At 38.2% G+C, this 26,874-nt stretch overlaps 2 protein-coding genes across 18 annotated transcripts in view; one reads left to right on the forward strand and one right to left on the reverse strand.

Annotated features, from left to right (window-relative positions):
- The window catches only part of LOC116698939 (catenin delta-2), a 177,783-nt gene extending 172,479 nt beyond the window's left edge, over positions 1-5,304 (forward strand). For 13 of the 17 annotated variants that reach the window (XM_032531198.1, XM_032531203.1, XM_032531199.1 and 10 more), the window contains 3 exons: positions 125-253; positions 855-931; positions 2,489-5,304. In XM_032531198.1, coding sequence (XP_032387089.1) covers positions 125-253; positions 855-931; positions 2,489-2,752 — 470 coding nt within the window. In that variant the 3' untranslated portion in view covers positions 2,753-5,304. The remainder of the gene's footprint in view (positions 1-124; positions 254-854; positions 932-2,488) is intronic. The other 4 variants (XM_032531200.1, XM_032531204.1, XM_032531205.1 and 1 more) reach the window with 1 other exon arrangement.
- Positions 5,305-12,897: 7,593 nt separating this feature from the next.
- LOC116698652 (ankyrin repeat domain-containing protein 33B) lies at positions 12,898-26,597 on the reverse strand. The gene is made up of 5 exons (XM_032530694.1): positions 25,345-26,597; positions 23,157-23,286; positions 17,429-17,569; positions 17,070-17,233; positions 12,898-16,522 (listed from the first exon to the last, which is right to left on the reverse strand). The coding sequence occupies exons 1-5, from the start codon at positions 25,843-25,845 to the stop codon at positions 15,875-15,877; spliced, it is 1,584 nt and encodes a 527-aa protein (XP_032386585.1). The 5' UTR covers positions 25,846-26,597; the 3' UTR covers positions 12,898-15,874.
- Positions 26,598-26,874: the final 277 nt, after the last annotated feature.

A 26,874-nucleotide genomic window follows, 5' to 3' on the forward strand; every position in this document is an offset into this window, starting at 1 on the left:
TAATGTGTTCATGATAGATCGAAGGTCTAAGATATTTCCCTTGTGTGTGTGTGTGTGTGTGTGTGTGTGTGTGTGTGTGTGTGTGTGTGTGTGTGTGTGTGTGTGTGTGTGTGTGTGTGTGTAGCAAGCGCCCCTACTTCCCCGAGGGAGATGATGGCATTGAAGGAGAGGAAGGCAGACTACGAGTCAACTGGCAATGCCAGTTACCATGGCAACAAGGGCGAACACACATCCCGAAAGGATGCCATGATGGGTAGGAATTCCACACTGCATGTCTGACACAAAAACAAATTCTCCTATAAAGCTATTGGGTTGTCAGCTTAGTGTATATTGTCAGAATAAATACAAAATCACTTAACTAAGTGTTAATTTTACAGTATTAAAGGAATAGTTCAACATTTGGGTAAATAGAAAAACTATACCACTCTCATACAGTATCGGTACAGAAAACATGAAGCTGGAGCCAGGAAATAGTTAGTTTAAGTTATTAAAGTAGTTATGATTCTTATGACTTAAAATCAGACAACAAAGTGAACAAATTAGAAATCTGATATCACGTAGTCATGCTGTTGGTCAGTTTTCACTACGAGATTCATCCAAAACATCCACTAAATAGTAATTGAGTCCCTCATTAATAAGGGGACTTTAGGGAGCGTTTGTAAGTCTAATGTGATATTCAGTGCAATGCTTTAATGTTTATGTGGGAAACATTAGAGTTCCAAGCCATCCTTAATCATCATCATCATTCATAACACTGACAGCCTATACACACGCCTCTGCCTTCACAGTACTACCTGAACAAAAGCTTCAGAGGAAGTATTCATCGGAAGTCCACATCCTCTCTGTCTCTACAGGTCAGCTCTCCAGCGGGTCTTCCACGCTGCACAGAGGAGCATACGTGTCGCCCACTGATGACCTAAAGTATAATCAGGTATGACAAGTCACTTTTCCGTGTTAATTGTGACCACAGTTGTTCCCCTTAAAATGTGACCTTAAGGCACAAGTACTTAAGTGATGATTTATCACTACCAGCTGTCATTTAAATAACCTGTAAATACCTCTTCATGATTCACATTACCTTTAGGAGGCAGAACTACTGTTCAGAAACCCCCTAGTAATTTTCACATGGAGACAAAAATTGCAGCAAATCTAGTCCCTTTATTGTATTGGAATTTAATAGGGACACCAAAGGGGATATAAAAGTACTACAAGGGTCACTATAAACTTCTATAGAGTCCCATTTATGCATTATAGGAGTACAGCAGTGAATTGCTTTCATCATGTGGCATTCAAATCTGCGCTATGCCAGTAAAAGCCTTTCATGTTACCCATCAAACCCTCTGGAAGCAAGATCTGAGGCTGGTTGTATATCTAAAGGTACAATTTGGCTCATAGTAATGGACAATAATGTAACACACTTTGTGTGTAGATACCAGGTTGCTTTCAAACAAACTATCTGGTCAGCAAACCAAATTGTTGTAAACTATTGAGCTAAAAACACTTTACACTACTAACTGACCGAGACCTAACTGATTGCTGGCTTTTGATGGAAAATGTATCAAATTACAGTATTTCACCTACCGGTAACATGTTTCAAAGAAACAAGTCACCAACAGGGGTGCAGAGTCCATTTTTTATTATCCATTGTAGCTAATAAATAATACTTAGATCCTGTATTGAGAGATAGTGAAAATTGTTCACCAGAATTTCCCAGAGCCCATGTTGACATATTCAAATTTCAGATAATTAGTTTTGTATCACAGAAGACTGAGAGAAACAGAAAATATTCACATCTGATCAACGGCAACCCTTTATTTCAGCTCTGATGACAAAGTTTCATACTTGAAATTCAATTGAAAACAGAAGTTGGCTAAGGACATGTTTTAATATAAATTGTAAGCTTCTAATTGTATGCATTTTTACACTAGAGGGCTTCCATGCTGACTGCTAATGGTAAAGTCATCGCTAGTTAAAAGGAGCTAACTCTGTGTTGCCTGATTTGAGTTTTTCTGAAACGTAAATTATTAGGAAATGTATCTCTTTCTGCAGTTGTCTGTGTAGTAAAAGGTCTTTAAGTAGCCTTGTAAGCTAAAAGTCAGGGATGAATCTGGGGTTTGGGTCAAGTTTGGGTCTCAAATTTAGCAGTCGGGTTCAGTCGAGGAAGGTCCGGAAGACACTGGTACGAGATGGGTTCTGTTCTCAGGTTTGGGCTTGTGCAGAACTCCCAGCCTGGGTTAGTTTTTGTACTGCCTCTAGCTTCCATTAGTCAGAATGTCATATGTCTTGCTAGCTAGCTAGAACTGGCTGATGTGGTGTGTTATAAAAATAATATAAATATATGTTTTAATATTCTTGTGTGCATTATTTCGAAAATGCTCTCGTTCAGTTTAGAACTCTTGTGTATGTAGCCTCAAGTCATGGAGGTTTGGACCTGGCCATCATAATCTTGCTTTTCTCTTAATAATGATCTTTGCTTTTCTTTTTACAGATCTCTTCTCAAGGCCTGCCTTCAGAACCTTACCCTCCTTTCCAAAATCCTCCTCCGCCTGACAGCGTCAACTACGAGGACCAGGCCTTCTACGAGAACCAGGTTCATGCCGCCGGGCGCCCACCGCAGGGAGACCTCAACATGCACCTGCAGGGCCTCAAGTCCACCGGCAACTATGTAGACTTCTACTCAGCCTCACGGCCCTACAGCGAGCTCAACTATGAGACCAGCCACTATCCGGCCTCACCAGACTCCTGGGTCTAATGGGAGATGAGGGTGGAGGAGGAGAGGATGGATGGGGGAAGGGGGTAGTTTAAAGAGTGAGAGAGAGGATGATAGGACAGTTTCCCTCCCTTTCCTCCCCATCCTCCTCTGTAGTTCCTGAGTAGCATCATAGATAGCAGGACAACGGAAGGGGAGGATGGAGTGCAGGAAAAGAGACATGAAGAGAAAATGTAAGACACAACACTCCTGTCGTAGACATCTGAGGGAGGAGGGACAGCGGACAAAGGATGAACAGAAGCAAACAGAGGAGCAGCCATGCATGTGCATGCACACCACCAACAAAACTAACGGACACATTTTCTTTTTGTGTTTAGTTTGGGATCAACTACTGCTGCAAGGTTCAGCAGACAGAAAGACCTCCTGCACCTGAAGGCCTCTGAATACAGAACGTAAGAGGGAGGGACATGATGAAAGGGAACATGAAGGGAAAGATGGCAAAAGTGGGAAATATATGGAGATGAAGAAGGACAATGAAAGAGAAAAATGAATCGGTGGACTCAAGAATGGAAAGTTTTGGATTGTGAATGGAACGTGTGAGATATACCCAGGAGAAACCTGTACATATGTGGTATAGCAACATGGCTTTTCGTAATGTGAAGCACAAGAAGCAGAGCTGTAGGAACATGTAGGATGTATGTCACACAAACCTTTGTTTCTCTCTATGGCTTCAACGTGATGCATCCTCCTCTGTGCAAAGAAGGCTTCTGGACTTTGTCATTTGTTAGAGTTTTTTTTTGTGTTTCTACTTTTTTAATTCTCAATTCTGGTTGTATAGTATTTGATGTACACTGTACATTTGCGAAGATGCATTGTGTACTGTACATTGCACTATTTTCTGTGTCATGTTCTGGCCTTTCGTCATTGGGTCAACCTCACTTCGTCACTAACTGTCCCCCGTTAAAACACTCACAAATACACACAATATCTGCACTCAGACTTTCAAAATTCATATCACAGCTACAGAAGGATGTCCACACGTTGCTATTGTGACATATTGGATATGAATTGGGTTTTAAAGACAATTCTGTTAGGTCACGGTGCTCCTTTAACTGCCCTACAGATAGTTTTCACAGAATGGCTGACTCAAACAGTTGAGCAGCTTTTTTCTGTGACAAAACTCCAATTTCTTAAAGCTAGCTTTGGTTTTCTGGCGGCTATCTTTCCACATCAACACCTCAAATTCACTTTTTTGTTTCCCACGAGTCTCTCCTTTGAGTGAACTGTGCTCATTGTGTATATAACTGTGCCAAACAAGGGTCCCTTCCCCCCAGAGGGGAAGGTTAGGGGTGTGTTAAAGGGTCCAAGTTCAGCTGAAGCTCTCAGCTGGACATCCTTGCGGTTCTAAAGATGCCAGTTTGTAAATGCTTTGTTTTTTCTAAACTGTGTTTTACCGGGATGAAACCTGTCTTAACTGCACCGGGACTGGGGAGAAAATACAAAAAGGAAACAAAAAAGAGAAAAAAGAAAATCATGGAGGGACTGTGACCGGGCGGAGCAACGCTTCCTCAAAAGATGTACAAAACTAGTTGATTTCTGTGTTGTAAAATAATCAATGTTTGAAGTACAAAAAAAAAAAAAAAAACTTTTCTGAGAGATGGGTGGCAATTCTAACTTCATGGTAGACAAAACTGTTAATAGAGTACGGATATATATTATATAAATATAAATATATACTTTTTATGTGCAGATGTGGATGTCACTTATAGCAGCAACATTATGGAAAAAGACTTGTAAAAAACAAAAACAAAAAAACAGCTACATGTAGGAATTTTGTTCACATTTTATTTTCTGGTCAACACACTAAATTGTCGACTTTGTGTAGTAATGTTGTTGCTATGTGGAGTAGAGTAGACCAGGGCCCAGGGATCCACGTTTTCACTAAAGCAGTCCAAAAAGGTGCTACACCCATGACAAGTATTTCCAACATGTCTGTATTTTAACTGTGCACAAAATGTTTGTTCCCCTTCGGATTGATAACAATGTATTGATTTTCAGCCACATAACGGAGAACGATCACAAGTTTGATTTTTGTAAATCCTATGCATGAAAACGCCCTAATTAATTAGTCTTATTATGCTAAATAGCAAAAATTGCACCCATGAATGCATCAGTATTCTTTGTCAGTAAACCTGGAACGAAATGGTGATTTGTTTTTCTTTTCTTTTTTTATAGTGAGAAAGGCTAAATTGTAAAATGTGACAACAGACCCTGGTTCTCCCTACCCAACGCTGTTTAGAAGTCTTAGAGTCATCTTCTGATGCTTGAAAAATTATACTGTAATACAACTGTCCCCACAAAAACTGGATGAAAAACAGACAGACTGTATTTGTTAGTAAGCATCTGGAAGCGTTATGTATGTCCTTGTGATCCGTAGGCAGAATAACCTGACTATAAGACCTGTATGGAGATATAACGTCGGTAACCTTTTTGTTGCTAGACCAAACGTGTTTTAAAAAGAGAATTGTGAATCTTTCTATTGCCTCAAACAGATTGCAACTGCTCCAAAAAATATAAACAGACCATCGAAGAACTTCGGATTGTGGGAGTTGTTTGTTCTCTTTCCATTTTTCAGTGTGACAGTGTTGCTGGTATTCTATGTTTTACCATTAACTGTGTATGATGTAGGTATTTTTACCCTATTTCTAAAGCATACCATATGCTTTTAGTTTAAAATCCTACTTTACATGCAGCAATGACAATCCATGAGAGTGAACACGTTGTTGCTTAAATTCTTCAGTTATTGTTGTGTGGTGCTGTATGTTCTAAGGATGGACCATTGTTTGGGCAAATGTAAGAAAGACAAACAAATTGGCTTGAGCTACCTTGTCTCCTAAAATCTACGTCCCATACAATGAAACTGCATTCTCATCTAGAAAATGCATTTCCTACAGAAAATGCTTTTGAATACTAAAAAGCAAAATTGCTAAAGCTAAACTGGATTGCTGGCATAAATGTGTAAGAACAAGGAGAAGTAGTGAGAATAGTTGGAAAACTGGGAAGGGTTTAATTAGTATGAGTTTCATTGAAATGTTGAACAATACCAATAATGTATCAAACAAAAGTGGAATATTTTAAGTTTTAAAAACTGTCACTACACTGAATTAGTGGTTAAAATGTGTAAGATGAGATAAGAGGGGAAGTTTTAGGGAAATGTGGAAAAGTGGAAATAGTTCTAATTGATAAGAATGTCTCAAAAAAGTTGAATGACACCAACATGGTATGAAAGTTTTTGTAAAAGCTGATGCTAAACTGCATTGCCGTCTTAAATTTGGAATTTGGATGAAGTGAAAGAGTAATGAATGAGTTGGTGAAATGGGTGGGTCAAATGAGGAAATCTCAATCAGCTGTGTTCAATATTTTCAAAAACAAAAAAAAGAATTTACAAGTTGTATAAAACTCCTACTGAATGAAAGATGTAGATCTTCTAATAAGACTTGGAAAGCAGCTGAAGCGGTATAAATAGCAACAAGTGGGAAAGGGATGAAGGATGCAAAATAAAGAGTGAGAAATGACAAGGGTTCAACTGTTTTGCCTATCTGCACCACTATTTCTTTACAGCAGACAGACATAATGACAGATATAAACATATAGAGAGAGGCCCCTGGTGGTAAAATGAGTAATCAGATCACAAGTTCACAGCTCTAACTGCAGGAGTAAACGCTCTCAGGACACACACACACACACACACACACACACACACACACACACACATACATCATTTTTAAATTTATCCACTCAACATATATATATTTATATATATATATATATATATATATATATATATATATATATATATATATATATATATATATATACACACATTCACAAATGCTTTCTGGGGCTCACGGGGAGGTCAATACATGGATGCCACTCATTGTTTAGGCTTTTTTGAGGCTTTTTCAATGGTAAGTTGCTATTTCAGTTAATCGTAGTAACAAGCACTTTATAAATAAACAGGTGGGATAATTACATAGCATATCAAAAAAGATGATGAAAAAAGTCATAGTGGAAAAAAAGTCATTGTCAAAAAAGTGATCAAAGGTCATAGTATAGTATGTCAAAAAAGTGAAAAAGTTATAGTGTAGCATGTTGAAAATGTCATAGCATAGCATTTCGAGAAAAGTCATAGTCTAAAAAATTGTGAAAAATAAAAAATTCATAGTATGTCGAATAATGGAATAGTATAGCATTTCGAAAAATGTGATAAAAAAGTCATAGTATAGTATGTTAGAACAAGTGATTGAAATGCCATAGTATATTTGGCATGTCGAAAAAAATGATAAAAAAGGCATAGTATAGTATGTTGAAACAGGTGATTAAAAAGTCATAGTTTGTATAGCAAATCAAAAAACTTGATAAAAAAGTTGTAGTATAGCAAGCCAAAAAAGTCATAGAATAGTGTGTCAAAAATAGTGAAAAACCATTTTAGTGTAGCATGTTCAAAAAAGTCATAGCATAGCATGTTCAAAAAAGTCATAGTATAAAAATTGGTTAAAAAAAGTCATAGTATGTAAAAAAAAAAATGGATTAGAAAGTTATAGTATAGCATGTTGATAAATGTGATAAAAAAAATAATATAGCATTTCAAAAAAGTCATAGCATGAAAAATAATAAAAAAGTCAAATTATATTATGTTTAAAACAAGTGCTTAAAAAGTCAAAGCATATATAGCATGTTGAAAAACGTGATAAAAGTCATAGTATAGCAAGTATTATAGTAGTAGTAGTAGTAGTATAGTATGTCAAAAAACTGATTAAAAAGTCATGCTACAGTATGTCAAAAAATCATAATAAGTTACAGAATAGCATGTGGAAAAACGTGATAAAAAAGTCATAGTATAGTATGTTGAAAATAGTGATAAAAAGTCATAGCATAGTATGTTGAAACAAAATCATAAAACGTCATAGTATAACATGTCAAAAAATGTGTTAAAAACGAATAGCATAGCATCTCAAAAAAGTGATAAAAACGTTTTAGTATGGTATGTTGGAAAAAGTTGTAAAAAAGTCGTATAAAAAGTCATTAAAAGTCATAGGATAGTACGTCGAAAATAGTGATGAAAAAGGTATAGTATAGCATGTTGAAAAAATGTCATATTATAAAAAGTGATAAAAAAGTCCCAGTATAGTATGTTGAAAAAGTGATTAAAAAGTCACAGTATAGCAAGTCAAAAAAGTCATAACATAGTATGTTGAAAAAAAAGTTAGAAAAGAGTCATTGTATATATAGTATGTCAAAAAATGCAGTTATCCAAAAGAGCAGGCAGGGACACACAACGTTTATCTACATCTATTTGCATTCTTCACTCCTGTTACAGAGGTCTTTACACTCATTGCACCCTTTTAGATTGCATTGCTCAACATTCTGCCTTCCAACTGTTCTCTTATCATTCTCAGCTATCAAAGTTTTATTTTTTGGCATATTTGTCTCTTTCACTTATTAGATTGGAGCTTAATGAAGAATATACTATTCAAAGATTCAACCCTCTGTCCTCCATCAATCTCTAAACACTATAAGACACTATCTGAACTCACACAAAACTCAACGTTTTTTGCATATTTGTCTCTTTTGCTTAGTGTATTGGACCTCAACACTTACTGTAACATATATTTGAACACCCAACTTTCAGTCATCCAAACATAACCTTATCACTCTAAGCTACCTGACCTTACATAAAACTTATGTTTTTGTAAAAAAAGTCAAAGTAGCCTATCTTATGTGAAAAAAGTCTTAGTATTGCATGTCAAAAAAGTCATTGTATAAAAAGTGATAAAAAGTCATAGTATAGTATGTCGAAAAAAGAGATTATAAGGTCAAAGTATAGTATATTGAATAAAGTGTTCAAAAAGTCAGAGTATGGCATGTTTAAAAAGTGATGAGAAAGTCATAGCAGAGTATGTTGAAAAAAGTCATAGTATAGTATAGTATAGTATGTTTAAAAAGCCATAGAATAGTATAGTATAGCATAATATAGTATGTTGAAAAAGTGATAGAAAAGTCATAGTTTAGTATGTCAAAAAAGTGATAAAAAGGCATAGTAAGCATGTTAAAAAAGTCATAGTATAGTATGTTAAAACAAGTGATAAAAAAGTCACGCTATAGTATGTCCAAAAAGTATAAAAAAGTAATGGTATAGCATGTTGAAAAAAAACTGATAAAAATGCCATAGTATAGCGAGTTGAAAAGTAGAGCATGTTGAATAAAGTAATCAAAAAGGCATAGTATAGTATGTTGAAAAAAGAAATCATAGTATAGTATGTTGAAAAAAAATCATAGTATAGTATGTTGAAAAAGTGATTAAAAAGTCATACTACAGTATGTCAAAAAATCGTAAAAAGTCATAGTACAACACGTCGAAAAATGTGTTAAAAACAAATAGTATAACATGTCGAAAAAAGTGTTAAAAACAAATAGTATAGCATGTTGAAAAGTGAAAAAATGTCATAGTATAGTATGTTGAAACAAGTGATGAAAAAGTCACGCTATAGTATGTCCAAAAAGTATAAAAAAGTAATGGTATAGCATGTCGAAAAAAAACTGATAAAAATGTCATAGTATAGCAAGTCGAAAAATGTGTTAAAAACAAATAGTATAGCTTGTTGAAAAAAGTGATAAAAAGTAATAGTATAGCATGTTAAAAATGTCATAGTATAAATAGTGGCAGCATGGCATGATTTTGGCACATTTTTTCAAACAAAAAAAACCTCAGCTAGCTGACCTGTCACAAAGTTTATGTTTTTGTAAAATGGTCATAGTACCGGATGTCAAAAAAGTCATAGTATAGCATGTCAAAAACTGTCACTGTATAAAACATCATTAAAAAATCATAGTATAGCATGCTGGAAAAAATTTAAAAATAGTGAAAATAGTTATTTCGAAAAAAGTGATAAAAAAGTCATAGTATAGTAAGTTAAAAAAAATGATATAAAAAGTCATACTATAGCATGTCAAAAAAAGTGGGAAGAGTCATAGTATACTATGTCAAAAAGTACATTTATCCTCCCAAAAAGGCAGGCTGGGATAGAGACTGACAGGAACACAACTTTTTGCTACATCTATTTGTATTCTTCATTCCTTTAATACCGCATAGGATTTGACACTCAACCTTCTCTTATCACTCTAATTGTGTGTGTGTGTGTGTGTGTGTGTGTGTGTGTGTGTGTGTGTGTGTGTGTGTGTGTGTGTGTGTGTGTGTGTGTATGTGTGTGTGTGTGTGGGTGTGCTGAGACTGTTAATAGGCCTATTTACAGTACAGATCTTATGGCAATGCTACATACAACTGTATTGACATCTTAAGGGTCATGAGTGCACTCTAGTGATCAATAGAGAAACTGCACCACAGGTCAGGGTGGCGGCCATTTTAGTCTTTGAGGCCTGTTCTGCATGACTCTCTGCAGATACTGTAGATCAGCACATCACAGGCACAGATTTTATTATGAGAGCTGGGGTTTGCACACATTTTTTTTCATTACACATGCACTACTGGAGCGCAGAACAATGCATGGACAAGGCTCCACAGCTCCAGAAATGAGAGGTAGGTTCGAGTGCATCTTTTTCCTTATCTATGGTAATCCACAACTATTTTTTTGCAGGGTACCTATAGTTTAAAATACCATGCTGCAGCCTCTGGGGGCTGGTTTTAAAAATTCTACTTCAAGCTGGCTTTCTACCAGCATACTGTATTGCTCTGCTGCTGAGGTAACAAAACTTGTGAAATTATCGTTGGATAATTTCACAAGTTTTGTTACCTCAGCAGCAGAGCATATTGTTTGATCATTACATTACATGTCATTTAGCCAGGGCTGTAGTACTCGAGTCCGGACCCGAGACTGTTTTTCTGTGGTCTCAGACTTGTCTTGGACTCGCTGGTATTTGGACTTGAACTTGTCTAGGTTTTGGCCATAAGTTAAATATGGCTTTTGGTCTCGACCAAGTCCAGGTGTCTTTATTATGTTTACAATAATATTGTAGGGAAAGTGAAACACAGTTTAGGCAGGGATATTGTTCGGCTTTTCAGAAGTTTAAAAAGTTAGCTAATGCTATGCTAACGTTAGGGCAACAGCGTTAGCCTAGTCTGCTTGGTAAATATTTAGTGCCTTCAGAGTTTCATATATCTGCGTCCACGTTGTCAATATAAGACCTGTGACGTTAGTGTTCCTTTTGTACCATCATTTTATTGAATGGAATATTAAGCTTTGCTCCTAGAGATAGGTGGGTTTTTCTTAAGTTACACACAAAGCTAACTGGCTATAGTTAGCCTGTACGTATGCTAGAGGACATTAGCTGTTGCTGAGCCAGTCAGCAACTTTAGCAGTAGAGTTTCGGTGAGCTAACCATGACAGCATTGTTGCCCACAGTCAACCTGTGTTGCTAAAAGCAGTGAACCTGCTGTTATGACTGAAATGGAGACACACATATTGTGTCTTTTGAAGGATTCAACGGTGTACAAATACTTGTACTGTTGAGTAAACCGTGAAAAATGGTTCTTATGAATTTCACAGCTAATCATACTCTGTAAAAATTTGATTTTGCTCGAGCTCCTTGAGTGCAATCTGCGTGTGTGTGTGTGTGTGTGTGTGTGTGTGTGTGTGTGTGTGTGAGAGACCCAACCTGCTCCTTCCTTAAACAACTCATTTTAAAATTCTGCACTTTGTCTCAAATAAACATATGTAAAATTACACTATGTTCATTGTTGTTTAACCAAACATTAATGTTTTCTGAAAATACATGTCTGTCCTATTATCCCATGTCCAATAATAATTTAATACAATATTTCTTTAGGGAAGGCATTAACCAACCATAGGGGTGCACTCTGTAATACTAGTCACTTCTTTTCTACACTACATCTGGAGTGAAGTTGTATTGTCATTTAGTTGCCCAAATGCTCAGTACTAGTACCTACAGTACTAGTGGTAAAAGTAGTGGATTGGTGTTTGTATCAGTTGTGACACTGCTATTATGAGGTACAATGTCATTCTGTTTTCTTTAGATTAGAATACATGATATCAAGGGGAATGGCTATACTTACAAATCCTGGGTGTTGTGGCACTGTTTTTGCTTATATACAGTATAAACAAATAACCCAAAATGATTGTCTTCATACATAAGACTTTTTGTTCTGTCCTGGACTCGGTCTTGACTCAGACCTTTTTGGACTCGGTTTTGATTAAAGCCCTGTATTTAACTGACACTTTTATCCAAAGTGACTTACAATTGCAACTAGGGGTTAAGCGTCTTGCTCAAGTACACATTGGTTTAAGTATCCCAGTGGGATTCGAACCTAGATCTCTCACACCAAAGGCATGTGTCATATCAATTGCACCATCACTACCACTACAACTTTGTAAAGCTTGTTCCCGTGTATAGTTTGAGGGTCTGTTTAAATATTTTATGGCTCATATGAGAGATGATTCCAAACTTTCCTGTTTTTTTTAATTTTTTTATAAGTTCACCATGTACTTTATGTACAGTTTTCCTACCAAAACACACATTTCAGATCAATGATGAACAAAGTTTTTACTGCTTTTACATTTCTTTTTCTTCTACTGCCACTACATCATGAAGTGGTAGGAGTATTTAAATAAAGTATTTAAACAAAGTATTTTTCATAACACTTGCACTTCAAAAGACGTATATGGTACAGAGCAAATCTTTTAAGAAATATTTGTTGAATGGTTGAGTTTAGGATAGGTCGTTGAGCACTAAGTCTCCGTTTTCACGGGTTTTTGCAAATTGAGGGTTATCTAGACACGACCTAGAGGTTCCTTGCAAGTTTGGGGTTGGACTTCTGCAAATGAAGTTGAGGATTTGGGTCCTTAATGCTGAGAAATGCAAGCAAGATTCTTATCCATCATGCAGTACCATTAGAGCCATCAGATTAAAGCCGTCTGAGCCATCCGTCCATCCATCCAAAGACCTCAAACATACAGCCAGTCATAAAGTCATAAATAACCATCTTCAGAGTAAAAGAAAAAGGGCTCCTACAACACATACTATGGCTCCCACAGAGCCCTGATCCCAACATCTTTGTGTAAGTCTGGAATTACATGACATAGACGACTTTTGCACATTATTGTATGTACATAGGCCTATATATATATATATATATATATATATATATATATATATATATATATATATATGATTCCCTGAATGAGATGAAGATGTGCATGCAATTGGGTTACGACATTTGTTGTAGCTAAGCTTTTAATATCCATAGTCAAAGATACATCAGTATATTTACATATATATACATTGGATATATAATTAAACACAATCAATGACAAATGAAAGTACCAACATTATAAACATTACAGTATTTCCTCATATGCCAATGATGATGTGATATGTAGGCGATCAACAGTTTTAATTCAATGAATTTGGCATGGTTTTCCTTTGTAATATAGATAAGAAGGCGCGGACATCTCCAGTCACCTCTCCGTCAGCTCCACAAAATGTATGCCAAATTGTCTATTTTACAAATGTTAGATGTGCTTTATGTGGGGGATGTAGGACGGTGATAGCATGTGGCTATGAGTCCCTTATCAGGATCAGGAAATCAATTTGCCAGTCTCCTGCCGACTATGCTAAACTTCCAGCGGCAGAATTTTCATTTCAAAGTTTCAGGGCACAGTTAGTACAGGCACACATCTTCAAAAGGGCTTTAGTTTTTCAGATACACCTGCTTTACGTGGAACAAATACAACCTTACTTTTTCATAGTTTTAAAGATATCCACTTTGTGAAATGAATGGTTGTAACAAAAATATATTTTATACAGAAAAAGTGCTTATCTTGATCAATGTATTGACTCACCCAATAGGTGAAAAAGTGCATCCAATTTACACTTATAGTGCCCTAATATCTGCCCTACTTCTCAAAGCAATATAAATATCAAAAAATGCATTCATTATAAAACTCGAGCCTAGAAGCCTTTCAATTAAAAGTTTTCATAGGCAGAAATTTTACACTTTTACTTAAGGTAGTATATGATGGTATGTTGGCACAGTTCAAGCCATCACATTGATTAAGAAAATTTGCACAAAAACAATAAAGGTGGTGCAATGAAGCAAAATGTGTAAAGGGAGGTGTAAAATGCATTTTTGTATGCAAAAATAATACTTTTGACAATACAGGCAAAGTAAAACTGTAACTCCATTAATCCCTGTTGACCTCCAGATTTCAAAATGTACAGCTCCACTTACAAAGTTCAAACTAGACATTCCAAGCTCCATTATAATAGATACGGAATACATATCTTTTTAGTTAAGTTATTTCCAAAACATTTCATCATACTCCAGTTATTCAGGAAAATCAATTATATGCTACACACATATACACACACACACACACACACTGTCTTTTACATGTGGGGGCAGCTGTTTCTATTTAACTACAAACATATTAAATGATTTCAAAAAAATAAAAATAAACCTTCATGAATGCGCTCAATGAAGAAGCACAGTGGTGAACTGACTGCTCATTTGAAATAATACATTAATTCAACAATTCCATAATTGATTCCTAGCTAACTTAACTTCTCGGACTGTAAAAAGTGTGTGTGTGTGTGTGTGTGCGTGTGTGCGTGTGTGTGTGTGTGTTCTGAAAAAGTGCAGGGGACATGTGTGGTCTGTTAGCACTTAGCCTTGCACAAATACTAGCTTGTCTGCCATGTTTAGACTTCCTCTCTCACTGCCTCTGGAGTTGTATTGTTCTGATGGTAGCCTGCTAAATAACTTTAGCCTTATGCTAACTGCGGCTAATTCAAGTTCATGTTTCTGTAGCTAGGTAGAGCCTCGAACCACAGTGTGTCATCTCAAAGGGCTGATAAGAAGGAAACAACACAGTCAAAAGTAGAAGAGTAAAAACCTGTTGCAACTCCCGGTGGTTGCCACTAGAGGGTGATAAAGGCACTACACCATGTAGGATTATTAACTGCCATTTGAATGCAAAATTCAAATGCACATGGACATGCAGCTGATGAGTACATGGTGGCTCTCCATTACTCACAGAGCAGGAGATGCCTACAGTAGGCTACCACACAGTAATGCAAGCAATGGACTATCGCATGTGATTATTTTGGAAGCACACAAGTCACAGTCTAACTCTAAGCTGTTTTATTTTTGGCTCTGCCTTTCCACTTCTCCACAAAGCCCTTACAAAGCCTGTGTGAGCTGGCTCCTCAGATCAGCTGACAAATAGTGCTCACAAGCTCTTTGCTTTCTCGCAAATACCTGTTTTACTATGTACTTCTTGGCTTCCTCCAGCATGCTCACTGATCTTTTCCTGTGGCAATCTACTGTAGTAGCCTACCAGTCTGCCACCAATCTTCATTTGGCCGTGTCAGAGCTCTTCTCTTCCATCCTGTGAAATCCCTCCGACTGGCTGTCACCTTTTCAAGCCCCATTTACCCCCTTTTTGTATGCCTCTCCCTCAAATTCTCCTGTCGAAATTCCCTTTGTTCAACATTTGGTGTCCTGTATGCTTTCCAAGTCGGCATGACTTCTCAGCCTGTTGGAGTTCTTTGTCTTGCTCTTACTTAATCCCTTTCCTTCCCTTAGTCATCTCTACCTCTCCTCTGTTCCTTTTCCCCCCTTTTTCTCTCACTGAATTGTCTTTCTGCTTCGTCCTTTGCGGCTTGGTAGCAAATGTTTTAAGCTAACAACCTCTGCTTTAGACAAGCACATCTTCCTAAGCATACGCTTCAGAAGATGTGCTTGTCTAAAGCAGAGGTTCCTTACACTTAATCTTCTTTTAATTTTTGCCATGTGTCACTGAATTTGTCAGACATGTAAGCTGACAACATGAAAAAGTGTGTATTCTTAGCATCCTAGCAGGAGTTACAAATACTATACTATATGTTGATTTATATCACTGAGCTTCAGCATCTCCCACATTGCACCACAAATATGCTTCACAAATAAAGCTTGTGAATTCAAGTAGAAACAAGGCAACAAATCCAAAAATGTCAGCAATCTCAACAAAAACAAAAATGGCAACTGGCAGGTGTATTTACATTAACAGAGTCAATTCTCCTGGTTGATTTGTCATGGACTACGACATTGTGCTTTGTCAGGGCTTTCCAACAAGACACATATTCCCTTCATCTCCTCCTTACCCGAGTTAACAGTCTTTTCCTCTCCTCTTCCTGCCTCCTCTCTATTTTCTTCATCTTGTAGTTCCACTTGGGGATCTGGAGCTGGTTATTGTTTTTGCTCCGTTTAAGTTTTTCTGGCGTGAAGTTCAGAGGTGGGGCTTTGCAGAGCATAACTTTGGGCACTACGATGCCTGGTCGCACGCTGCTTCTCCTCAGCATGTGAAGAGGCAGGAGGCTCGCTCGTCTCATGGCCACTGTGGCTATGTCGTTTAGCAACTGAGGCTGCAGGCTGGCTCTCCGATCTATAGACTTGGGGAGAAGGAGGATCCGCGAGTTCTGGAAGAATTTCTTGTAGTTGTTAAGTCTGTCTGGGCCCAGACGCTTCAGTTCAGATACCCGTTGCCTCCTCAGGATCTCCTGCACAGCTTGACGACGCTTCCCGATGCACGGAGGGCTGCCTGGACACACAGTGCGGCAAGCTGTGGCAATGACTGGACTGGAGATACTGGTGGTGATGTGGACCATGTGCTGAAGAACGCCATCATCCACAGGGTTAACCTTGTTGTTGATGTAAAACCAATAAGGGCAGCAGGAAAGGGAGTGGATCAAACGTCTCCAGCAAGACTTTGGCTCCTGGGCCTGGGCCACCAGCTCCTGCACAAGAAGATCAAACATTATAATTTAAAGCATATGTTCTTTATGATTGTTCAGCCAAGGACCCCTTAGATAGAGAGAGTCCTGTAATTGTTTTACATTTCTACTCTAGAACAACACAGGAGAAAATCCTATCCAATTAGCTGCAAGTAATGCTGTACCTAAACAAAATATCAAAGGCAAATCAAGAGAAAATGGTTCATTCACAGTGCATTTCAGAACACACACACACACACACACACATATCAAGACAAGCGTGGAGAGGTTCACAGTGTGCATTGGCTTAATAAAGCACAAATTCTGATTACGGTAGACTATCTATGAACTATTTTAGATTTTAAAAATGTAGTAGCTATTACTCAGTGAACTACAAAGACTTTTGTACAAAAATAAATAAGTAATAAAATCAACCTGAAAACCTTTAACTGACTCCTTGACAGAGTGCCCTGGCCCCACTTTGAAAATTGCTGGTTTAAAGTTATTATTAATTGAAAGTATTATGTGGTGCATTCAATAGTAGGACTGTAGCCATGTATAATGTATTAACCTCCAGCATGGGCCACTCCAGGGAGAAGGAGTCACAGATCTGCTCAGCACAGGGCTTTGACATCAGCCGACACATCAGATTGGCTGTCTCATATCGACCAGTGAAGAGAGCCCACTCCCTGGGTGTCATATTGCGACTGTTGTCCCGTGCCTGAATATCACCTCCTGGAAACACAAGAAGTTACACAAGGGAGAATCTGTGTCTGAACTGGACTGTAATCTACAGTACATTTCTAGAGATTTCTACCCGATACCTATCTAATAGCTGTCAATTGCTTGTAAGAAGAATAAAGGTTGTGATGCAAGATTTTCTTGAGCAGCTGTCCATTAACCTTAATTATTTAAAGGAATGTGTTTTACCAGCCAGCATGAGAGCCCTGACACACTCAGCCCGGCCCTGCATGGCAGCCTTCATCAAAGCTGTGAAACCGTGACAGTTCCTCCTCTCGATGTCCAGCCCAGGGAAGTAGTTGAGCAGGTAGTTCAAGATGATCGCATGACCTGCAGCCCAGAGGGAGACACAGACGTTTGACTTGTTTCTGCAGTTTGGCACTTGTAAAGCTTCTTGTGACATATCTATCGTTATTGTCTTTGCTTTTTCTACATTTCAACTACTTTTTTTCTACACTCATCAATACTAAAACTTCCCATTTCTATCTTTTATCTCACTTCTACCGCATACTATTTTGGTTTCTATGAAAACATATTGTTGGTGGAGTTGGTGTTCATGTGTAACTTGTGGTACAGTGAAATTCTGTTCACTTGTTGTCACAGACAAAGAGATTTTCGGCCTACGCGTAAATTTCCAACCCGGATGCACCTCTGACACAAAGGGAAGCACATGTCTCCTCAGACAAGAGGAGAAAAAGACCATTTTGCAGCAGCACCCAGCAAGTCACATGTGTTACTGCATAAAGTGTCCAAAGCGCTAGGAGGTCCTGGATTCCCATTAGATCAGGGGACCCCAAAAACAGCATGGGGTCTCCAAAAAAATAAATAATCAAAAGCTGTCCATCTTGACCGAAGGTTGAAACAGGTTAGCGCCCAAGCTTGTGTTAAAAAAAGGATTTAATTTCAGTGTTGCAAGCATCCTGGATCCTCTGAAAACACGCACCGGTGTTTTCATACCTGCAGGAGAAGCAGAAACGTTTTCTTCTCAAAAGGCGACTAGCTTCTCTCCTGCTGCTTTTGGGAAGGAGTTTTGTTACTGTGGACAATCTATAGACAGAAACAAACGAACTGAACACACAAAGTAAGAAGGCTTTCTAGTGTTTCTGGGCAGAGAAATAGGGGGGTTTATTAATGCAATAACTGCTGATGCTGCAACTGTGGTATGACATTAAAGGGATTTTTGATTAATACTTGAAGCACGCGTGAGTTACTAATCTGATTGAACCGCCGAGTCCAATCTGTTTTGCTGTGAAGATAGTATTTGATCGCAATACTTGTGGATATGTTGTGTTAAAACTGTAGCTTGGTTAAAACTGTAATTGCTACCCTGCTGAACTAACTAGGATCGCCAAGCGATTCCCCGACCATTTTTGTAGTCTTTAGGCTGCAGAGAGCCTCAAAGCTCGTGGTTACATGTTGTGTATGTGCTGTAATAATTGCTGGTTGAACACAGTCAGTGCTCAAAGTCACCCCTTCGTCTGTTCCTTTCAAGATGCCAAACATTTTAAATCCCTTAATTAGACTGTATTTTAAAGGAACCCACCTAAGACTTTTTTCACATTAAAATATTGGTCCCTTGTTCGCAAAGGGAACAGACGACCAACGCATGGCTCAAAAACAAAAAAAAGGGGTTATTTAGCTGAAAGGAAAGGGGGAAGTTAAAACCCAACACCGGAAGGGATCAGCGCGGGGAAGCTTACCTGGGGGTAAAGGGGTGGGAGAAAAGGGGGGCCAGGGAAACACTGGGCGGAAACTGAACGAGACTGGTTTGACATTTCCCGTAGAGGGGGACCGAGAGGAACCAGCTGAGGGGAGACGGGAAACGGACTGGAGGTTATGGGGGGGGAAAAGAAAAAAGGGGGAGTTACCATAAAAACAGAGGAAAGGACATCGAAGGGGGAAAGCTTGGGATTTCCCAGGGTGACTGGAGCGCGATCAAGCGACAAAAAAAATAGAAAAAAAAAAAAAACCCTTTGGAGCTTGATACCTGTTTTATTGCTATTTGGCAAATAATCCATATTTGCCTTTTAATATTTTTTTTGAAAAAAAACTAAACTTTTTTTTTTAAAAAATTTTTAATTTTAAAAATTATTTTTTTCCTTTCAACCCCAAAAGCTACCTTCATTTTGGGGTCGTGCTTTTTTCATGTGTACGGGTTAGTATTATTTGTTCCCTAGACAAAAACCCTTTTCGCATCTACTTTTTTTGAAATCCCTGACTCTCTACATTTGACAGTAAACCAGTAAACCCTACCGCTATTACTCACCGAGGGGGTGCGACCTCTGCGACCACCTGACAGGATTAGGTTGTTAGTAATTAGCAGTCAACACTTTAAACTATTACAAAAGGGTTAAGCCTTTTACCTGTTGCTTTTATCTGTTTTCTATAAAGTCTCCTTTGACCCCACAAAACCCCGGTAGCAATGGTTTTTCTAAGGTAAATAAGGATTAACTGGTTTTTTATTTAATATTGGTTCCCTGGGTTTTCCCCCCGGGGGTGGGCCCCCCCCTTTTTTTATTTTGTCAATGTTTTAAACTTATAAATACCCATATTCATAACTTTATTATTTTTGAGAAAACATCAATCATCTCTGATAATTTGCCAATAATCAAATCTCTAGCCCAACTGATACCCAACAATTCCCTCCTGTACAAAGAAGACTGTGAGACTGACCGGTTTCAAGAGTACATTTTTAACCCTACATTTTTAGGACAATGTTGCACATAATTGGTCAATCCACAATTTTGGTCACCGGAAATATCTCAAAAACTATTCTTTGGATGGCCATTAAATACATATTACATATACATCTACATATTAGTGTGATAAGAAGCGTGCTAATTAGCTAATAGCAAGCAAGATGGTGACATGGTGAACATACTGCACAAATTCAGCATAAACTAGTAATCTAAAGCATGAATATATTTGAAAGTTAGTTTTTTGTTTCCCGCAAGACACAACCATTGAAGACACACGAAGAGCTCATTTGTGAAACCAGATATCTGTTTTGATTTATTTTCTTAAATTATGTTTTTGTGTGCAATCAAGGTAATATCAATCAAACAGGTGTTCATATTATCAATTACTTTCACTTTTCTGTTGATAGATATGAACTCTGTACATGTAAATATGTAAACAACTTGCTTTCATTTATTTAGTAACGTTGTCTCTCCTTTCTGGAAAAGGTCAACAGTTTTGTCAGCCACTCTGGGGATTGCACAAGCACTTGACTGACTAGGTTTACATGCACACCAATATTCCACCATTATTCCAAACATGACAATATTCCGAATATGACTCAGGTCACGTAAACAGCATATTCCGTTTGGATCTTTTAAATAAGGTCTTTTTCCAAATATAGCATTTTGCGATTAAGACGTGGCATATTCCAATATTATTCAGGTTTCAGAAGCAGTCTTTGGACATGTTCTATACAGCGCACCCGAAACATGCATCTCAATCAGGGTTTTTACTGCAGTTTACACCAGGTTTATGGCCTCTTCCTATGTACAGCTTATGGTCAGCACTGTGTGTTGCTACGGTTACTGTACGCAAACCAACCAGCCAACAGTTTGCAAGGCTGCAGACCAGATAAAAAGGAGAAACACAGCTAGTTTTAAAGCTTTAGTGCTTATCTTTTTTATAATATTGAACGTCCATTACATTTAAGCCTGATGAGTTGATACAAGGTTAATTAAGGCTTTCAGCTCCACACAACTCTCTCTGTATTTGTCAGTGTGGCTATGTTTGGAAATTGGTGTCGTCCGGTGACTTTCGTGCGCAGAAACTCAAGTACAGATAATTACCTCTTCTGAAGAGTCCATTAAGTGTCCTCCTTGGCTACTAGCAACTGTGTGGAGGAGGGGTGGGGGTGGTGCGTGATCACGGAAGGCTTGTGTCATGTGGGCGCACAGGAAGAATTGTTGTCATTACTTGAAATTCCTCATGGGGGAGACGGAAAATCATATTTTGCTTGGCTACATGTAAACGGGAATATTAGTGGAATATTTTCTAATTAGGCATGTAAACAGCTTAGTTGGAATATCTCTTTTTTTTCTGGAATAAGGGCAAAAAACCGTAGTCAATGTTGCTGATGGGATTTGAAGTCAAACTACAGATGTAACCATTCAGCTTCAGCTTCACATCAGCTTCTTAAACATCACAACCTTCCTAATTGAGTAAATCCAGTCTAAATCCAGACTAATGAAACAGCTGATCTTCTGAAATTCCTTGAAGTGAGCTCAACGCAGAGTTTACGCAACATAAACCCATTAAAGCGCTCCAGCTAGAAGCGAATGCATAGTTGAATGGAAGGGTGAGGGGGAGGGTTAACACTGAGAATTCACCTCAGAGGACATGGCCTTTAGATAAGGGTTTTAGGGAGAGTTTTTCTTCTCATGTATTTGACCACTGTGCTGCAGTGTGGACTCACAGTCTCGGTCAGCTGTTCCCCTGAGGTGTTGCAGAGTACTTTGTCATGAAAGGGGATCAATACTTCTTTTAACGAAGCAGAAAACGAAGAGTAGTCTGCAGCTATTCATCACAGGACACAGAGAGCCGTTCATCATCGTTAGCAGATGAGATGGCCGGGGTAAATGTGGCTGCATCACTATGAAATGACTTATGTTGGTACACTCTAATGACAGCAAATACCATAATATATGATATGATATGATTCTTGCAACTGGAAGCACCAGACCTCATAATAAAATCTGTGCTTTACTTTACCAATTTTAAAACTCAGTTCTCTGCAACAAAAATCTCTACCACTGTAAAGTATGTATCAAAAGTAGTTGGAGGGAGTAACATAGCATGCAAGGTAACCTGTCTCAGGAGACATACAGTAGATTCTTAGGTAAAGGTAAAAAGGATATTAATGGGTTGATGAATGCAGCAATTGTGACATCCTGGAAGTTATGTGTGTGTATATTTGAAGTGATAATATTTGATGTTTGGTCATGTAAACTGTGTCTGAACAGTCATAGCAAGAGTATTTTAGTATTAGATTTTAATGAGAAACACTAACAATTAAACTGTTTAACATTGTTGTAAATGGAGGAGAAAGATAGGGATCACAAACTCAATATGCTCTCTATTATCTCTACAGAATCTTTCTATGGATTCCTGTCATATCATATCAATAATAATACTAATAATACCATTTATCCCAGTATCCTTGCACTATGCTCCATATTTAAATAATTTTTATTGAACTCTTTTTTCACTCATGGCTCTATATTGTTCTGTTAAGAGTATGTATTTATTGTGTGTATATATTAGTGTGTATATTTTTTGTTTTGGTTGTTTTGTGTGTAATGAGTATGAGCAACAATGCTCCTAAGAAAAAATCCTCGTATGTGTACTCATACCTGGCGAATAAAGCTGATTCTGATTCTGTTAACTGTCAATTACAGGATCATTGCACATTCAATTTCCCTTCAGTTTTTTTCTATGATTATTTCGATTAAAAGAATACAACACTTTGTCACAACTTGGGTTTTATTTTTGTGGCTACAGCCATTGGTTCTATCAGTTATGATAACATTGTACTCACCAAGGTAACTACTGGAATACCGTATAGTGAAATAGATGTTGTGTAAAGTGTTGTTAGCTAAACTTTACAGCCTGCACAATTGTCTGACCACTAGTCCATTAGTGTGTCCATTAGTCCATCAGTCTTGACACTTTTTGTAATTGCCTACTAATACAAAATTAAATTACAAGACAGCACGACTGGAAGCCTGTTCATATTCTGCATGAAAACAGTTAAGGCTGTAAGCTAACCTAATTAAATACTAGGCATATTGGTGCATTGAAAACAATTTGACTTGAACATAATGAGGTAGACCCGTACTGCGAAGGAACTTTTTAAGAAACACTAGCACTAACAATCCTTTTATTGAAAAGGTATGTTTACCTGCTTGTGCTGCAATAATAAGAGCGGTGTTGCCCTCGTTGTCCTGCCAGTTGACATCGAGACACGGGCACTGAGAGAGGGCGATGACCACTTCCACGTAGCCATGGTAGCACGCCATAATCAGACCAGACTGAAACACAAAAACAAGAGTGCTTGAGTTTCTTTCTCACTCTTTTAAAGTAAAATTGTTTCTCGCAGCTATGGGGAAGCTTAGTCATAGCCATATTTCCTCACAGGAGAAAACCATTGCATTGATTCTCATAAAAAGAAATAACACTTATCAGTTATGGTGACTACAAGCACAGTTAAAGACAGAGAGTGAGTCTGTATTAGACAGGCTAATTATGGGTTTTCAACTGGAGTGGTCACTTGCCAAGCACCTGTTTGTCCTAATTTGTAGTTGCTGATTTGCTCTTATTTAAAAAGGGCCACAGCTGTTCAATCAGAGTTGGTGTTACTATCAAATTTTTCCACAAAACACACATTAACAAAGGGGACATGGATTGCATTTTCAACCCACTTACGGGAACACTCCTGTAGCATCCCTCTATTTCAACTCTGACCTTATTTACAACCAGCTTTAACATGCGGTCTGTATGTGAATAACCTATTTGGATAATGAAAAATATGTTTATTCAAAGTGAATATCCACACAGAAGGCATTGTGATCAAGTTGTGATCAGATGAGACAGACCACATGCGGGGGTGGTGCGTGGATTGGATGTCACCATCCAGCTGATGTGTCTAGACACAGATCACATGTTCGTATCAGATGTAACTGGGGCAAGTAAATCAAAGGCCTGCAGAAAGGTCTCTCTGCCGGTTTGTATCAGTAACCAAATCAAAAGTTGGCCTTTTCTTTCTGCAGTTGTGAAACAAAACGTTTCATTATCCACATTCTCATTCCATCCCACCAATTTAGCTGCCTTTTGTTGTAGCTCCGACTGTAGTGCCTTTCACTGTCTTCCCAAATGAGGAATGACAAGCAATTAATTATGCCTTCTGCACTACCCACTTTGGGGTGATAAAGCACTTCAAAAGTTACAGCTGGGTGACCAATTCAATCTTTATGGGATATTGCAAGAACTTAGTTTCAACACAGAGCAAGAGGATAATTATGATCATAAAACAATGGCATGAATTGAAGGAAATCATTTCCAAGCTTTCTCTTTAGAGAGACAAATAAGACAGAATGTGTATTACTAATTGTAAGCAAAATGACTTGACATTAGCTACATACGGGAGCTGCCCCAGGCTCAGCTGGCCTGACTGCAAAACCTGATGTAACTGCCAGTGAAAGGAACAGCCAAGTTCACCCAGGGACAACATGATTTGTGTTGCATACCACAACACATCTTAGTAATGGGCCTTAAAGTGGTGGATTATAGGTGTACTGTATGTATCATGAACACTGACAATTTCAAAAAAAAAAAAATGTTTTGTTTACTGAACTCACAATCACAAATCTCGGGGAAAGTTCCTTGCTGTAACAAGGACATTTCCCCGCTGTGGGATGAATAAAGTATAATCTAATCTAATCTAATCTAAATCTCAACGGTTTGTGAGTTCTGCTTGATACTTGTAAGCTGTGGACCAAGTGGCCAATCAACATTGCCCCCACGTGAAGTAACAACACATTCATTATGATTTGATGATATCTTTGTCTGTGCTTTTGTATGTTTTCTTTTAATGACATTAATCTGCCAGGGACTGCAGATGAAAATGAGCCTGAATGGCTAAATCTGGCACATGTACATGATGGACTCAATTGCTCATGTTAATTAACTGCATTCTCCCTTTTTAAATAATAACACATGCAATTTTGAGTAACAGGATATCGCCAGGTGCTACAACAACTCTCTCCTCTAAACAGCAGGTCTTGTGTGACTATTAACAGTAGGTACCATGGCCTCTAAAAAATTGTCTAAAAAAATAATCTCACTCTTTTGAGGGTCAGTGGGTGGCTTACACCATGATCAACATTACTGGCCATGTTGTAGCACTGGTGCTGTACATTCACAAGAAAAGAGGACACATAATACTGATGCTACCACAATAATCAATGTTCAAAAAGCTATAAAAGCTATACCTGTGACATAGACTTTGCTGGTTTCAAGTCAGCACTAAAAACAAAGCCAGAAGTGCCTGAAAATCCTTTCATTTAAATGCGTTGAACCCAGACACCTACTCTTCTGTTGCGATCCGTCTCTTTCACTTCCTCTTCGGTCACTCCTTGCCTGATCATAATCTTGACGATGATGGTGTTGTTGTTGCAGCAGGCCTTAAAGAAAGAAATAGGTTCGGGGCTGTCAGGGCTTGGCGATCGCTGGTACATAATTTGAGACACAACGGAATCGTCATGGGGATAGAAAGAATCGTCCGAGGCAATGCTCTGCGTGTCCAAGCGATCTGGCAGGGCATCAAAGTCCAACTCCTCGAACTCTTGGTAGATATCGTCCTCATCCTCCCAATAGTTTTGTGTGTAATCAACTTCATGAACCTTGCTATCATCCTCTCCTGACACCTCACACTCATCCGCATTTTTTTCAACATTGGTGATGGATATGGCAGGTGTACCCATAGCCACTCTATTATTACTAGGCGGACTCTTACCCAGTCCCACAACTCTGAACCCTCCATTCTCCAGAACCTTTGAACCTTCACTCTGTTCCTCTGTTATTAACACCATTTAAACCCTCCCCCGCCCCCAAACACTTTTATATTATTGTGCGGTGCCAGGGGATTTCTAGGGAAACCTAGAGTTTATGTCCACCGGCCCACTGCAATACATTGTCTCATCATACCAGACAGTAGATTCAATCCTGCCAGGCTATTGACCTTTATCGGTTTCCATCTCGGTCTGGGTTTTTCAACAAATAAGGGTTACAAAGGTCACAAGAGAGGCATGAGATCATCACACATGCTACCGATCCACCGTCATTGTCGAATTAATCTTCTTTAGATGAACTCCACAAACCAATTTTGTCAAGAAAGGTTTGATTGTATGCATGATCTGAGGTAGTCATTCTGAATTGAAAAGTGACCAAAACGTTTCAATAAAAAAATAAAAAAATGTTTTCCTTATTGAATGAGTCCGCCAGTGTCGCGTCTACAAATACGTAGAGTTTGACAAGCCCAAAAGTTTCCATGAGTTACAGTGGTGGAAAAGTCACTGCCCATTTCCATGTGACTCTTCGTAATGGCACCAAAAGCCTTGTCTGTCCGATCTCTAATCATGGCTTCATAAAACAGGCATGCAGCTTGAATTCTTGAAATCTTGATGAGAATTTAAAGCTGAAGATGGATGTCCTCTGTAAAGTAGAGCAGGCAGTCGTCCTGGTTAGAAACAGTAACAGTCACCACCAACAGCTAATCATGTTTCCCCGTGGAGAAACATTGAGCTTCCTTTGATGACGGCTGGCCGTGGGATGAGAGACATTCTCTTGAACTGATACGTGATAATCCCTTTAGTCGCTCTCTCTTTAGCTCTTGCTGTTCCGTCGTATTCCCCTCCCCTGTGACAATACAGTTTGAATGATGTCAACTGGAATACAACAAAGTTTAACATTGAATGGTACAAGCACAGAAGCAACGTCTCACCTTTGAAAATCTTCTCTCTTAATATCCGTAGATGTCTTACACAGGGACAACAGAAGAAGAATAAGTAAGTGCACCAGGGTGTCCTTTTTGTGTTCTAGACACAACATATGCAAAGTAA

The sequence above is a fragment of the Etheostoma spectabile genome, chromosome 12 (assembly GCF_008692095.1).
Source record: "Etheostoma spectabile isolate EspeVRDwgs_2016 chromosome 12, UIUC_Espe_1.0, whole genome shotgun sequence".
Classification (NCBI taxonomy): domain Eukaryota; kingdom Metazoa; phylum Chordata; class Actinopteri; order Perciformes; family Percidae; genus Etheostoma; species Etheostoma spectabile.